This window comes from Tyto alba, unplaced genomic scaffold (genome assembly GCF_018691265.1).
Source record: "Tyto alba isolate M040663 unplaced genomic scaffold, T.alba_DEE_v4.0 Super-Scaffold_22, whole genome shotgun sequence".
NCBI classification, from domain to species: Eukaryota; Metazoa; Chordata; class Aves; order Strigiformes; family Tytonidae; genus Tyto; species Tyto alba.
Window position 1 is genome coordinate 6,770,905 of NW_024881296.1, and position 16,902 is coordinate 6,787,806.

General features: G+C 38.3%; 1 protein-coding gene across 2 annotated transcripts in view; it reads left to right on the top strand.

The window, feature by feature from the left end:
- The window catches only part of DISC1 (DISC1 scaffold protein), a 185,945-nt gene that overhangs the window by 126,685 nt on the left and 42,358 nt on the right, over nucleotides 1-16,902 (top strand). For both annotated transcript variants that reach the window (XM_033009509.2, XM_033009516.1), the window contains exon 9: nucleotides 10,461-10,521. In XM_033009509.2, coding sequence (XP_032865400.1) covers nucleotides 10,461-10,521 — 61 coding nt within the window. The remainder of the gene's footprint in view (nucleotides 1-10,460; nucleotides 10,522-16,902) is intronic.

Genomic DNA, 16,902 nt, shown 5'->3' on the forward strand with positions numbered 1-16,902 from the left:
AAGGAAAATCATAGTCAAAAGTCCAGAAGTTTCACCTCCTCCAGAAATGGTTCTTTTCAGTGGGGAAAAAAAAAAAAAAAAAGCCACTGCATTAAAGCATTGTGCTGCTTTGAAGAGTGAATCCCCTCCATTCTACTTAGAATATTGCAGTGCTGAGATTCCATGCCAACAGCAAGGTCTTTAATTCCCTTCTTTTATGGACATTAGTCAAACAGAGGTCTTAATTCAAATAAAAGATTTTTCTATTGGTGCTGAAACTGCTTCTATCTAGAAAGAGATTTTGAACTAGTAATAAGGCTGTTTTTTTCATCAACTCTCTAAGCAAAGTATGACTCAAGTCTCTTTTTTAGCCAGAAAAAGGGCTATGGGGAGCTCAAATATTTTGTAATTTAAACAGATAAGGGGAAAAGGCAGATTTATATCTGGCTCTGGTGACAGAAGAGGGTATCAAGGAAAAAAAGATATGAAATGCAGAGTATCATAGGTGGAAATTACATGGTAATCTGCAATGTAGTAGGTTTTGTCTTCCATTGGAATGTCATTGGAATCTCTTGTTTATGGTGCAGCTGAAAGCAGTGTGTGCAACTCATAAAATGTAATTCATCATACATTTTGTTTCCTATATCGTTATGGGAAGTCTTATGCCTTCATTGGGACCATTTTACCTTAGAGATATTAAACCTGTTGCTTTCAAGAGCTCTAGTGTAGCAGAGTTTTGCACCAGGAAGTTAACAAGAAAGCTAACAAAGATTTTAGGGTGTAAACAATATTTGTAAATCAGCCAATTAAATTAATGATCCTGTCTTGAAAGCAGCTCAAAAAATGCCCACTCAACAGTGTGCACTTGTGTCTGACTGCCCTTTTGGGTGCTCAGGATTAGTATGAGCACTTAGTACACATACATTCTTGTAACTATGTCTGTTTTGCTCAGCTGCTGTAATTTTTCCAATTACATTTTGTAAATCTCTGCTCTAGCTTTGTGTGTTAGTAGCAGACATCACTACGTGTTCATGCTCAAAAGCGTCATGTTTACATTGATATGTCAAGTATAGCCAAATATTACTGATGGGTTTAATGAAACTTGTAAGCAGTTGTGTGCAGGTTGCACAATGCCAGGAGGAGGAGGAGGTGGCAGTCAGGGCAGATTATTAGGGATTAAGGAAAGTGATATACTAATGCTGTCTGCTTTACTCCTTGTGCCTGGAATGACTACAGAACATGCTCTGCTCAGCCTCTGTGCTGGGCAGCTTCACATTTTTTCTTGTTTAGAAGCCCTGTAATTGCATTGCCGAAAAGATGCCTGGTGTAGCCAGCAGTGACCAAGTTGTTTACAAAGAGTTTCTGAAAACTGCAGTGTATTGGACTATGTGGGACACTTTGTGTCTCTATATCAGTGCTCATTGTCAGCTATTTTTCAAAAAAGAAATTGCTGCTTCTCTGTAGTTTGAAGACCTGTTCTAGATCCTTGGAGAGAACAGCAGTGCAAAAACGCAAGTTAGTGCTATTTGCAGTTATCATTTGTAAGCGTTGGTACAGAAAGTCACTGCTTTATTTGATGTCATTTCAAGGTTGTTAAAAAATAGCTTGCAATGCTGAATATTCCTTTTTCTCATTGCTATTGCAGTTTGTATTACTTCTAACCTTCAGTATATACCTTTGAGCTCTGCTTTGCTTTCTTTAAAATAATCTGAAGGACTGATGTTTTAGCAGCCATTTGTTCTACTGGAGTGAAGATAAGTGTTTGTCATTTTCCTTTGTCAGTGGTAACATTGGCCTTTTTTTAACACTTTTTTTCTTTTTTGTTGATTTCAAAGCTCTTATGCTTGTACTTGGCTCTTCCTTTCATCTCTTTTAGTAGCTAGATTCTGTGGCAGCATTTGGGAGCAAATTCCAATTTTTTTTTTTTTTTTTTTGGTCTGTGTTGCAGTGCTGTGTTTCTGTTACATAAAGAAGCATGTCTGAGCACAAATGTGTAAAATAATTGTACTTGTTGAAGCACAAAATATACTTTATTCTCTGTATGATGGCTGTTTCTTTCTAGGTGCCTGAGTTCTTGCTACTTTGACTGGCCAACATGTTGAGCTGTAGAAAACATAATTAGCAATATTAAGAGTAGCATGAAATTTTGTAGAGGCCTTTTGAAAGAAAATTTCTGGAGGGGTTAGGGTAATTCAAAGAAATCTTTGACCATCTTCCCTTTGTGACCTTAAATTAAAAGCCAAAATGGGTTACTCAGTATAATTTTTTGGTTGCAGTTCAGGGACTAAAACATTAGGTGTAATACTAAATACTTGAAAGTTCAGCAGAACGGTCACTGTGGGAGAACTTAAACTAGCTACTGTGTATTTTAGAAGCCTTGATGTTGCTCAGTGTCTCTGACATATGTCTGATGGATCATCCCTCTTAGCCATAAGGTATCCTGTTAAGCCCAAAATTGAATTGTGATTTCGCTTGTCTTGTAGTTTGTCTCCTCAGACAAAAAAATGTGAACTGTTCTTCCTTTTCATAATATAGGGATTAGGTGTTGTCAGTTATTGTCATGGAGCTTAGACCCTGCATAAAGCCTAATTGTTCTGTTATTTGTCTTATAGCTACATAAAATGGCTCATTCTGGCTCTTTTTGTTTTATCTAACAGTGTTAAAATAAATCTTGCTCTCAGGAAAAACTTGTGGCAATTTGAGTAACAAGTCTGAACTCTTTTGGTGCCTATGCGCATGTCAAGTCTGGCTGCCTTGTTAACTTGTGTAATGGTTTCCAGATGATCTCTTGTGACTGCTGACAATCTACAGAGGGCAAGTTGGACACATGGCTCTCCTTGATGTTCAGGCTTTGCTTTGCAAGGAGAAATGAGAAAAAAGAAAATGTTTTTGTTTTTTTTGGGGGGGTGGGGATCTGAACAGATGGTCAGCAGAGGACTGAAGTAGTAGGTTGTGAACAGGCAGAGAGGAAAACCAGGTAAGAGAAAACGTGAAGAAAATGTAAGTAGATTGTGCTCTTTCCCTCTGCCTTCTTCATTTCTCCCCAGTTGTTCAGTGAAGAATGGAAGGGAAATAGGAATGGAAAGTGAGAGGAAACATTCCTCATGGATTTTGGAAAGGATATGATACTTTCAGTGCTAAGGTACATTGATAAATTATTGTGTAATGTTCTACATAGAGTGACTTGAAGAGAATCTAGCAAAACAAGAGGGTCCTATCCATGGGATGGGGTGGGGGGGTAAAACTCAACCCTTGCCTTGCCTGTGGGAGAATTCAGGAGCCTTCGTCCTCTGAGGATGTTCTCAGTGTGGATCTCCAGCATCCTTCCAGAAGCGGTGCTGTGCAGTCACTCTGGAGCTAAAAATTGTGCGTGGTTCCGTCTTAACTCATTTGAAATGAAGTAAAACCCGTCTGTAATGAAGAAAACCTTCCTGGGGGAAGCTGAGTTATTTATGTTAGCAGTTTAAAACAGAGAGATCGTTTGGGCTTCAGTTCAGATTTCCCTGCAGTGAGAATGTTGCCATCCGGTACCAGGCACGTTAAGAAGTAGGAATGGTTTTCTCCAGGTCTGTGGCGAATTTAAAGCCCCATTTGGTGTACCCCAAACATTTGTAGCTTTTGAATCATTTGTGGAAGAGTAACCAAACCTGTGATAGAGCGTCTGCACCTGACCTGTGGTTACTGCAGAGGTATGTGCAGTAGAGAAGTTGGAAGGCCTGGAGGCTGCTCCCGGAACCATGGCTGGACAGGTGGGTGGTCTTGCACTAATCACTTCATAACCCTCCCCACACTTATATAGCCTCTTAAAGTATCAAGGTAGGCCTGTTGTCCTGTAACTTCAGTGCTGTAGTCGCTTCTGGGTCAACATTTTACCTACCGCCCCTTTAATTTAGAAGCAGTATGCTTGCTTTGATACTGCATCATAAAATAATTCATAACATTTCAGATTTTTTTTTTTTTTTAAAAGGTAGATTATTTACTGAAAGTATTTAGAAAGTAATTTGTGTCCTTCCCCCTGCTGTCTCCCACATGTAGCACAGGAGGAACCACTGTGTGTCAGGCTTGCCAGATTTTACAGAAATCTGAAAGAAGCTCAGAAACCCTGTGAAAGTATGGTAATTCTCTTCAATTTAGGCAATTTTAATCATCACAGAACTTGAAGGGTCACCTGTCTCTTTGGATGAAAAGTACCATATACAGTGAAGAAGGTTCATGAGGTAAATTCTGGGAATCTCTGTTCTTCAAATGTGCCTTCTTATGAAGGGTGGTTCCCCCCACCCTTTTCTATTCTGCAAACTTCTTATGCCATGCCCAGAGAGAAAGAATTGTAAAATGTTATAGGCAGAGTTGCTGGCACCTCCTGTCATTTATTTTTGTAAGGTCTAGTTTTTTGGTTTTATTTCTTTGTCAAATTTCTATTCGTGCTGAGATTTTGTATACCTTATATCTGCCCTGACATCTAACTTGAGGGCAGGGCATGGCCTCTTTGTTAAAAACAGTATTTTCTATATACTATATATGTTTAGCTGTAATTTTTTTTACTTCAAAGGCAAGTCATCACTGGACTTGTTGCAGGCTCAAATTAATTGTTGCACCAAGGCCTACAAATGAAGCTAGCTGTAAATATGTTGGGAGCCTTGTAGGCAGAGACACAAAGCAGATGGAGCATGTTCTTTGCCTGCTTCTGCTACATGTAAAACCCTGCCATCTCTCCAAATGAGCTGGTACTTGGCCTTTCTAGGGTCTCCTAACCAGAGGAAGCTGGTTGTCTTGGGTATTGCAGTGCCCACCCACTCCCAGCATGTCTAGAGGTTAGACTGTGTGCTTCCTCCTCTTCAGGATGTACCCATGTATTTGAGAGAAGTTAGCAGTAGGTCTTCTGTATCAACAACCCCCTCAGGGAACTTCCTGAGGAAGATCAATTGTTCACTTTGTACTTTTCCTCTTTTCCTGTTTCAGTGCAGCGTAAGTGGGAAAATGCTATGCTGTCCTGTGTTCTGCCAATTTTGTATTTCTTTATTACTCTTCATATATTTTTATTACTTCCCATGTTCACACAAAGGTTGAGGGTATGAAGTAGCAGTATGCTGTAAGATTTTAAATGTAAGAGTGAGCAAAGTATTTGAAGACAGTGGTGCTTAAGCTAGAACCTTTAATTGTTTATGTATCAGAAGAGTTGCTGTTACGGTATCAGAGCAGTTGAACACCTAATACTGGAGAAGCAACTGAACCTGGTGGCAGAAATCTTCATATGAACACGATGCAACATACTACATCCATCTGAGAGCTGTGGAAGCAGTGGAGTGGTGTTTGACAGTAGATCCCTGAAAGTCCCCTGTTGTCTTGTGGGATGGGATTATGACAAAACCAACATTACCAAATGACCCAGCAGTTGCTGCATATTCTCTTCCATCCAAAGGAATTCAGGCTGTCTAGCAGCCCTGCTGCATTCTCACAGCTCAGTTCCAGCAAAACTGCTGTGCTTGAATTACCCGCTGGTGGGACGTCACTGCAAAGCATGACTTTGCATTTGTGTGGCAGGACAATATCTTGTTCTCTAGGCCAGCTGCTTTCAGGAGGAGGAAGAAACCCTGTGGTTGAGTTATGGAATCATCTCCAATTAGGCAGATAGTATCTTCAACTCGATCAAGTAAGATTTGATTATGTCTTCAAATGTGTGGCTTCAATTTCATAGATGTTAATTACCAATTTTGTTGTTCCAGTTCACCTTTATGTAGTCTTCCTAGTCACAGAATAGCCAATCTATTTAAACTTCTCCTAAATTTTGGCCACCTTATTTGTGGTGGCAGTAATTTCCTCAGGCTAATTTTGTGCTGTCCTGCAATGATATTTAGAGGATTAGCACATTCCTTAGAACAAACCAAAGTTGCTGGAACTGATAGGTAGTAACTACATATCTCAGAGTTTACTTATTACTGGAAGACAGTCAGTGAACCAGCATAGAATTTAGTTGATTGACTTAACTCAGAATGTTAGCTTTTTTGGAGTATTTGCATGTCTTTATCAAGGCACGTATTTTCCTCTCTTTAATCCTGGCCTTTTCTTTTCTTTTTACTTGAGTTTCCTGGGAATAATGCACTGGAGAGAGGCTGTTGTTCTTTATGCAGAGCTTGTTCCTTGGGTTTTTCCCGTCTGTCTGCAAGATGGAAAATTCCTTACCATTCTGTAATCCAAAATCTTGTTACTGGGCCTTGATAAATCATCTTGACGTGTAGTTGAGCAGCTGAGATGTCATCTCTGAAGTTTGACTGGCTTTTCAAGTTAACCTTTGAATATGTCAAAGCCATTCTGCAGTTTTCCAGATCCCAACTTCACACATTAATGCAGCACTTCTTCCACAACCGAAAAGAGCCAGATATTTTCAACTAATCATGCCCTGCTTTCACTTTCCTTAGTGATAATTTCTACATTTAAAAAATAGAATAGTGACAGGATGAGCAACCTTGTTCACACCTAATTCTGCCCTCAGAGTTTATCCCAGGTGGATCACTGCATGTCCATGCAGTTACTTCTATTTTTATATCATTCTTAAGAGCTAAATCTCATCCTAGTTCCTTAAGTTGGGCAGAAATCTTACTGAAAGCAGCAGGAGTTTTGCTCTACCTGACTAATAAAGTATTTGAGAAGGAATGTAATGCTTGTGGATTGGAGAGGCAAATAGGCAATTGTGTAGGCTTCAGGTTTGTTGTGCAGGCAGGTAATGTCTGGCAGTTCTGTAGACCTGTAGGCTAGCGATTAAAACTGCTGTGATATTGGCTACCAATTTTTTGAGGCACCTAATTAAATTTTAAAGATTTATTCTTCTGTGGTGCCAACCATCCACATCTGGAACTTCCACGTGGACACTGGGCTCAAGGTGTTCTCCAGTCAGATACTCAGTTTTAGAGTTTTTGAAAATATTGATCATAGAATCTAAAACATATGACGTGGTCCATAGGTCTTTGTAAGCTCAATTTGTGGGGACCAAGACTGAAGAATAAAAATTATGATACACCTTCATGCTTAAATATTTGTAAGTAAGAGAGATGGCATTACCCCACTGGGGCAGCTTTCAGATCAGAAACAACATGTGATGTTATTTTCAAAGAACACTATGTAGGTTAATTATTGGAAGGTATTTATGCAGCTTGTAAAATGGCAGATTTATGCTCTGTAACAACTAAAAAAGGCTACCACAGGAGCTTACCGCTGCCCCTTAGCTCTGTCTGACCAAGACTGATTCCAAGACTGGACTTTGCTGCTGTAAAGAGGAATAAAAATATGTGATGAAATAAGAGAAAGAAATGCTGAATCACTTTTCTTCAATTAGGGCTTCACAATAAAATTCTATTTTTAATCTTAGCAAATACCCTGGTGTCTGATCTTCTGTGAGTATTTATACTTCTTTATTTTAATAACTCCCCCCGAGGCCAATATGAGCTAAGTATGTAGACCCCCAGAGAACTGATGAAAAAAGCAATCCCATTCACTTAAATGTAAAAATAAACCATTTGGCATGTTTATGCAGAAAAGAATCTCATAAATTATTATTACTTTTTTTTTTTTTTTCCTCTGTCATCTAGGACTTTCTTAGCAAGATTGAAGGCACACAAAGCTTCCTGTTTGCATTTTTTGCTTTGAAGTGATGGTGAACAGATTCATTAAATTAGAACAAAAAAAAAATCTGCTAATTTGTTGCTTGTCTTCTATTTCAAATGGATGATCTAAAAAGCTGAAAGTATTTCTGTGTTTGTGGCAGTGCTGCCTGCAGTTTGTTACAAGGGAAGTAACCTGCATCGGATTTTTAAGCAGTGTTTTCCTTCCAGCAAAATCTCCAGGTCACAGCTCTTCCAATTACATGCAGAAGGCGGCAAGGAGACAAAGCTAGTCTGGGGAGCTTTCTCTTTCAGCAGCAAAGTTTGCATTTCTTTTAATGTAGTTAAAGCATTTGACAGGAGAGAGTAGGGTTTAGTGATGTGAGGTGATTTCCAAATGAGTGTTAGCTTTTTACTGACCTACTTTTGACTGGTGGTGTATTCTTGTCCATTACTTTTTGTCATTGAATAATGCTGATATATTAAGCCGTGTGCTTCAAGGGCATTGTAAAATTGCATGTAAGGGCAGGACTGAACTGTGAAAGTGCGAATTACTCTATCAAGATCACACCCAATTAAAAAGTGACAAGCACAGCAGGAGAAATTGAAAGCAAGGTTTATCTTTCATGTAACATAAGAAGTCACTATATCGGTAGGAAACAAAGTGAGTGTGAAACAGATTCTCCACCTCTTCTCATCCCCCTCCAAAAATTAATAATATCTGCTGACTTCATTATCTGAAAGAATAAGTCCCTGTGTTGTAATGGCTCATGCTGAAGGATATTACAGCAATGGTAAGAGAAGGGGAAGTACAGCAGCCGTACACCTTTAAGCTATCTGCTTTCAAAGCATGCACTGGTCCTTGGGTCAGCACGTTGGGGGTTGACAGATAGGGAGTTTGGAAGAAGTGGTGCTAGTTTATATAAAGCTGTAGTGTGTCATTAAAGGAAGACTTGCAGTCTTGCAGGCTCTCCACAGTTCCTCAGGAAGCGTAGGAATAAAAGCAGGGTAAGGAAACAGAGCTTCTACTAAGCCCTGTAGTTGCTATAGAACTGCTACAAGCTAAGGAAATGTAGTTTCCAGTTCCATTCCAAAAATCTTTATATCACCTTTTGCATGACATTCACAAGCACTCTTCTAATGGTGAGATGAGCCTGTGAATATATAAACAAATGCAGTTGTCTATGTACAATATAGTCTTCCAGAATTCTGCTGGCTCAAGATGTGTTGCGGAACCTGTTCTGATGGTGAACCTGAATTCAAGACAAAATTACGGACAAAATTGTGGTGCTTTCCAGAGTACCAGGGTTGTGGTGGGTTTTGTTTTTTTGGTGTTTTTTTTTGTTGGTTTGGGTTGATTTGTTTGTTGGGTTTTTTTGCTTGTTTGTTTTTGTGGTTTTGGTTTTTTTTTTTTAGTTTCTTTTTGTTTGCATGGGTTTGGTTTTTTTTTTAGCTAATTGATAAACACTCTCATAAAATAAACAGAAAACCCACAAAAAGTAAATCAACTTTTCAAAATGTGTTCTGTAGTTGCTGTTGGGATGCAGACTGCTTCAGTGATGTGTGACTACTGTCTGACCAGGTGAACACCACCACCTGCAGACAGGTGATGTTACATTGACCCTGATGCTTACTGCTAATGACATTGCTCCAAGTGGTTTCAGTTAGTGAACTCCTCTGTGTATGAAGACAACTTTAGCACATCTGATTTGATTAATGCTGAGTTTTCAGATTGGGTTTTAGTGTGTGGCATTCTACTTTGTGAAATAAAAAAAAAATAGAAAAAAATAAAAGAGAAAAGTGAGAAATATGTGTAAGATGTGCTTGGAGGCATTGTATTGTAGGGAATATAGGAGGAGATGGAAGGGTAAATTTACAGGGTACATGATCCATGTAGCAAGCTTTGCCCATAAAGACAGTGATGCTCTGTAGAATGCATCTTCATATAAAATAAATATTTAACTGATATACAGCAAGTTAAGAGTTTACAAGCGACCAACTGATTAGCAGTCCTAATACACTTGGAGTGGGCAAGCAGCTACTGGGGAGGGGGAAAAAATTTATCATAATGTGAAAATGATTATCCTCTAAAAGCCTCTGTTTTGCTCAAGGATATTTACCTTTTCCCCCATTTGTACTGGTGATGGCCAAGGGTCATCCAAAAGAATGGCTTTATTATTGTGTGTTATGGTGAATAAGTAGTTTACTGGAATTTCTTCTGAGTAAATAAGTTGTACGGATTCATATGCAGGCAATATTTAGATCCCGAGTTTAAAAACAAACAAAAACTCCCAAAACATGACACCACAAAAATACCCCCAAATCTTGTAACAATCTTGAGTGGTAATTCTCTTTTCATTCTATACTGTTTCACTTCTATCAGAAGATGTTTGATGCAAGATTCATAACATTTTAAAAGACTCTTGTGCATGGACCGATGAATTTGTTAGGCTTGCTTGCTTCTCCTGAAAGTAAAGGGGAGGGCCTATCTGTGTGGGTTTTCTTTCTTTTTTTGTGTGGTGGGTTTTTTTTTGGTTGGTTGGTTGATTGTTGGATTTTTTGTGTGTGTGTCAAGAGGAAACTTCTACAAACGATGCCTTTGTTAGTCTTACCATTTTTCTGGCACAACCAGGAGGTTAATACATTAATTACTAGATATATTAATGTAATATAGATATGATAGGCTTTCAAGAAAAAGGGGAGGAGACACCCACACGGTAATTTGAATGTGGAAAAGATAATAGAATTCTCATTTCTAACTGATATATGTAAAATTTGTGGGTAAGAGAGGTATTGGTTTAAAAAACAAAAACAACAAAAAAAGCACAACAAACAAACAAAACTGTACAGTTATACTATTACCTAACATTGACTTTTATTTTGCAGTGACCAGTGTAAAAGAAAATGCTGAAAAGTACATGGAGATCCTGGAGGACAAGCTACATAGGTAAGGATGGTATCATGGAAACCTTTTAAAGTTTAAAAATGCTTGTTAATGCAGCATTGAGATGCATAAAAGTGTAGGGGAAAGTTTTAGAGCTTGCATTAGAATAATACTAAAAATAGTTCAAAGTTGGAAATCCCATAAATGTTATTGTTAAGACCTGTGTTCATGGTTATGTTCAGCAGCTTTGTCATCAGCCTGCCAATGAGTGCAGGTTAAAAAAAAAAAAAAAAAAGAATTTCTGTGTTCTCTAGTGGGTAGGACTGCTCTGGAGCAGTGGTGGCATGTCCAGAGAAACAGGGGCACGTGTGCGGTTGGTGCATCGCTCCAGCTCCGCCTGCAGGTGCGGCAATCCGCAGTGTCAGCGCTTGATCACCCGGAGGCCCTGAAGTATTGGGGATGTGACAGCTGGTTGAAAAATCACCTCTCTGTTCCTATTGAAAACCCAACTCTGAGCAGAGCCAAGGGATCCCTTAGCAGAATTCTGGGCATCTTTAACAAGTAATGACTCTTTATATAACAGTTTTGAAAGAATGCCATTTGGGGGGATTGTGGAAGGCAAATAGAAACCAAGACAACAATGGAGGTATTTTAAGAACTGAATCCCAATGCATGACACACTTATTTTTATGCCCCCCCTTTTTTTTTTTCTTAACCAAATACTAGCATTTATATTTTCTTCTCTTGCTGTGTGAAGGGGACTCTAGATCACCCTCAAGTTTTAGGCTGTTCCTTGAAATATGATTAGTAAATGTTGCTCCACTGTTGTAATGCAGTTTTTTATTATAGTGGACTTTGCCTTGCACAAATATATTTATATTGGAAACAGATTGCATAGGAAGTCATCAGAGTTTAGCTCTTAATAAAATGCAGGCCACCAAATTAGTGCTACTTCCTTTTCTATTACTGAGCAGGTATAATTAATAAACTCGTTGCCCTCATTATTTTTTGTTGTATTGATAGAGAGAGGGTTCTAGATCTTTAGATTTGCTCACTCATACTTTTGAATACAGAAGTATTTATTTTGCCTAACTCTCAAATTTTAAAGTCATTTAGAGAGCTCACTGAAAAATGATGGAAAGAGACCTTAAAGATCAAGCTATGTGTCTGCAACCTGTCTAACCACCCCCCCCTTAATAACATATATACTCCAATCCATAAGTGTAAGACAAGTTGTAAGAACTTTGTGGCTTGTCTTTTTGAAAAACATACTCTTTATTAAAAAAATAAAATATGAGGTATAACAACATGTATTGATGCTTCTAGGGCATATGGATTTAACTGACATAGGCTCCCAGAAGTAGTAAATTTATCTTTAACAATTAAATACCCAGTATAGACTTTTTTCTCTTTCCGAGAATTTATCAGGTGGAATTTGCAGTTGTGGCTTTTTAAAATTTATTTATGCCTTTTGTGTAATTTTTGGTTTGTCTACCTGGAATTTTGTGCATCAGTATCTTAAGTTGCAACACTTTTTTACGTGTCTTGATAGGTGGTGTTAATGAGCTTGCAGCATGCTTTTTTCCCTCTTCCTGCTCTCTGAGGGAGAAACTTACATGCTGAACTGCTGGTATTCATTCTTCTTCTGCGGCGAGTATCATTTTAGGGGAGGGATTAAACACTAAACCCTCTTTTTGGCATTGAAAGCATTTTTTTATGAGCAGTAGCTGACCATTTCAAACTTCCCTTAGCAGATTTAAGAGTTGTTGAATATTGTAATGCAGTTTGTTGCTTCTGTATGCAAGGGTTGCCTTCCTCAATACGACATAGACCTGGGCCTGTTTCAGTCTAGGTTCTCTGTTGCAACCAGGCTACAGGCTTCAAAGTTTTGCTGTTGGGAAGTGTTCTTCCCAGCCTGTGCTGAGGATACAAATGCAGGAGGTCCAAGTGTATCGCTGCAGCCATACTGGTGTATTTAACATGCATTTTAGAGCTTGCCATCAGCTTCTCTGTCTCAAACAGACTGTTGAAGTGTTGCCAAGCTTCTGAAATTTCCCTTCCTGCCCTTAAGAGTTTAAAAAAAAAAAACACCAAAACCTACAACAAAACCCCCAAAAATTCCCAACAACAAAACACCCTAAAACTCACCAAATTAACCCAACAAAAAACTCCCCCAAAAAGCCCATCATAGTGCTGGCCAAGTCCCCAGATGGTGAAGATTCAGTACCGAACCAGTGACAGTTTTACTATATGTACAGATGGTATTATTCTAAAAATAGTTTATCTCAAGTAATTAAGGACTAAGAATTTATTTTAATATTGGTGGGAAGAGAAAATCTCTAAGGGTTTTAAGAAAAAGAAGTACTACATCTTTAAAAGATTTTTATATTTATGCTAATAAAGTGCTTATAGATACTTGGTTTTTAAAGGTTCTTTGGACTTTAAGTAATTAACTCCACCTGCTTTACAGCTTGAGTAATTAAAAAAAAAGTAAATAAGAGCCCAAGAGGCTGCTTTTTTTTTTTTTTTTTTTTTTTTTTTTCCTTCACTCATAAGGGAGTAACTTGAGAGACTGTTTCTCTGGGGTTTTTTGGGTCTTCATATAGATGCTCAGATTACTCCTTATATATCATAACCTAAAGAAAGGCTCTCTAAGGGAAGTTTAAAGACTGTTTTAAGTTTGCATTGTAGACAGAGGTAAAATTTGCATCTGGCTCATGGATGCACATTTCTGGATGCCTTTGAAACCAATAGGGGATCAAGTCTGTGCAGCATGAATTCAAATAAGCTTCTAAAGTCTTTCTCCAGATGCAACATACAATTTTGCTAGCTGAAGTTTTAAATAGAAACAATCTAGATTCAAACCCCTTCAATTTAAGATACAACTTAAAAGTAAGGTAGAACTGTTAGAAGTGTAATTTTTGACCACTTTTATAGTAGAAAATAATTAATGAAGAAAGCACAGTCCAAAACAGCTTTAATTGAAGAATAAAGCTTTAAAAGTAACAATTTTATCAACTGAAATGGTTCCTCCGCCCTCCGCCTTTTCTCTTTTGTTTACTTTTCTTAAGAAAGTTTGGAATATATTTCTTTTGTGATTATTTGTTGTTATTCTTTTTTGGGGGGGAGGTGGGAAGGGAACCTAGCTTATTCACTGGAGTGTCTTTCTTTGGTGTGGTGTGTTGGTCTGTTGGTTTGTTGTTTTTTTTTTTTTTTTTTTTAAACACAGTGCTCTTGACTGCAGCTTAGAAAATGCATCTGTTCTCAAGTAGCTTAATACCTTGTTAATGTTAATCTGCTTGATTAAGAACAGTACTCTTAATAGCCTTGCACCTACATAAAAAGAAGGGAGAATCATTAACAAAAAAGGAAGTATTTTCACTCCAAAGAAGGCTAACTACCCGTTAACTATACAGATTATTTGACACTGGGTTTTCCTTTTAAAATATAGCTTGTGTTCTGAGCAGTGGATTGACAGTTGTTGAGGACAGTATCCTTCAAGAAAAGAATAAGGAAATAGCATGTTTAATAATCCTGCAGGCTGTCTCTTTCCCAGTCACCACTATAAATCAAGCCACTCCTAGAATTTATATGTTAAATTACTAGCTGCTCTCTTGAGAGTAAACGCCGTTGCCATCTCTTCTGTAGTAACCTGGCAAATCGCTTGCCTTTTATTAGTAAACCAGAAATGTGCAAAAATGGTCAGAGTTGGGATAATTAACCTGTGTTCAGTGAAGACATCTGTCTGTATGCATATCTGAAGTGCAAGAATTTTTGCTTAGATAACTTCAGTTTATCATAAGAACTATTTAAGAGGGATTGTACAGAAGTTTACTATAGTTTTCTGATCTAGCTCATTGAAAGTCAGCTGAGCATCTTCTTATGGGACCCTTGTTCTTCCACAGAAAGTGTATTTCTTAATCTCACTTCTTTCTACTCCAAGTGAAGGCTCTGCTGGGGTTTTATATCATTACCATGACTAAAGTGGGCTTCAACAATCCAACTCTTTCAAGAACCACCAAGTTGTCCCATAAATGAGCTTAAGTCATGTAAATGGTTGAGGTCCATGAATTGACCCCAGGAAAAAGAGTACTATAAAATCATAAGAGCAGAAGATTTGGGTTGGGATTTTGTGCTTAAATGCTGTCTCCTAAATCAATATTTTGCAAAATCTGGCCACTTTTATTTAAAATGTGCAGGGTACCGATAAACACCTTTGAAATCAGTGCAGATGGAGAGAGAGTACCAAGTTATGTTTCTTTCGATACTTAGATCTGGGAATCCAACTCTGTACATGGGGTTTGTAAATATCCACTTGTTTTTGAAGATACCAAAAAAATCACCTGCCTTTTAAATGGGTAAGAAATCTTTGATATATGTATTTCTGCATGAAAAATCATCATCTGTGTTATTTGCTAGATCTTACATATCTCAATGAAAGTCATGTGAAGCAAGAAATTGTGTGTTGATAACATTTTACATGTGCCCCTGTATCTCATTAAATCTCTGTCCTATCTTCAGTCTATTTCTCTTCCATTGCAGAGGGGGTTGTGAGAATGTGTATGTATAGAAAGATTGATCTGTGTGAGAACGGTATTTTGATAGCTGGGGAAACAATACCAAATGTGTGGAACAAGGTAAAATTAAAAAAAAATAATTATCATTTAGATCATTGCCCTTGCAAAAGCTAATAAATGTTCCACAGTAAATACAGTTATAAAGTGCTGTTCAAAACCAGGAATTTGGTTACACCGCTGAAACATGCGAGCAAAAGGCTTTGGTTCTTTCAGCTCAATGTCACCTTTGGTGACACTGCCGTTCTATTCTTGTAGTAGTAGAGGCAAATAAACCATTTTATTTATAAATAATATATATTTTTTAAAATAGTAAAATATTATTTTTTATACTTTTCTTTCTATACTTTAAAAATATTTCTTTATACCAAAGAAAACTAAGATCAAATTAATGGTGCAAATCAGCTTCATGAGATTTAGGGTGAAATAACAATGCTTTTATTTTTTAAGCATCCATCTGCTAAATATCCATAGAAACATATTTGGAATACATTGCCCTTGTGAAACTTATTAGAAACTGATAATCTGTGAAAGTTTGCATTCTTAAGCAGATGGAGTAAACGCTGCAGAATTGTTAGAGTGTCATCTGAGGATTTCTTTTTTCGTATGCTGTGAATGATTTGACATTTGCCCTAAGAACTGGGGTTTTTGGCATATCAAATATTTCCTGAGTGGCACTGCATGTTAGCATGAAAGTTATGCCTGAACCGTAGCCTGAACAATTAATGATAGATACGATATTCAATGAAGGAGCCATCTCACAAATGAAAATACATCTTTAGGGGAAAGGAGGCAGAGAGCAAATAAAACATCATGAGAAACCGAAGATCTTGAGATCATCATTCATTCTTCTGCACGCACTCAGAATGTAAGATCCAGACCTGTCACGGAGTGTTGAACCCCTGAGGCAGTAGAAATGCCCGGGAGGAGCTGCCTTCATCGCTAATTAAACAATTATCCATTAAAACATTTCTCAAGACTGTAATGATTTTCTGCAGTGCAGTGAGGTCCCTGCATCCAGGTGGAGCTTTTTAGCCTCCTGCACCCACCCAGAGCCCTGTTTGAAGGCTGACCCTGTGCTGTTGAAGAGCAGCCTGGGGTATCCAAGCCTACAAGTACAAGCTTGCAAATATCGAGCATTTTAATGACAAAGCCTCTCTGAGCCCGTCTACAGGCTCTTATCTTCTGTAAGGGTAAGATTTCATCTTGGGCTATTAGTGTCCTGTATGTCATTGTGTAGAAAGCCTGATGTCTGCTAGAGGAGAACTGCTGTTCGAAGGATGCTGAGTAAGGCTTTCCAAAAGCTTTTCCCTCTCCTATGCACAGCAGCGCAGGCATGCCTGGGAGCACCAGATGGCCGGCGGTAGTTTTGTGTAACCTGTGACCTGCCTCAGTTCAACTGAGGGCCATTTCAGCTGCTGGTAGTGTTTCAGGAGTGCACAGATAGGGCTAAAGTGCCATCTTTGCCTACCTCCCCCCAAGACCATGTGTGTTCTACTGTGTTTTCAACAGTGCCCACAGCCCCGTCCCTTGATGGATAATGATCTGATCTTATTTTTCTCACCAACAGTTCTGCTGCAGGAGTGTTAAATGCAGGTTAGACAAAATACTAGATCCTTCTTGTGACTCATTTAGTCCCTTTCTTCTTCACAGCTGGTCTAAGACATACACAGCTGCGAGAACATTAGCTCTGAAATTGTGAGCAGCAGACACTTTATATGCGGAGATGCATTCCTTTATATCTCATGGCCCGCACGGTGATGGCTTCTAAATCCCTTATCATAACTGCCTCAGGCTGGAAACAATTTTTCTGTACCAGCCGATGTAAAGATGACATTTCTTGAGCTGAGGGAATTTAATGTGATTGTAC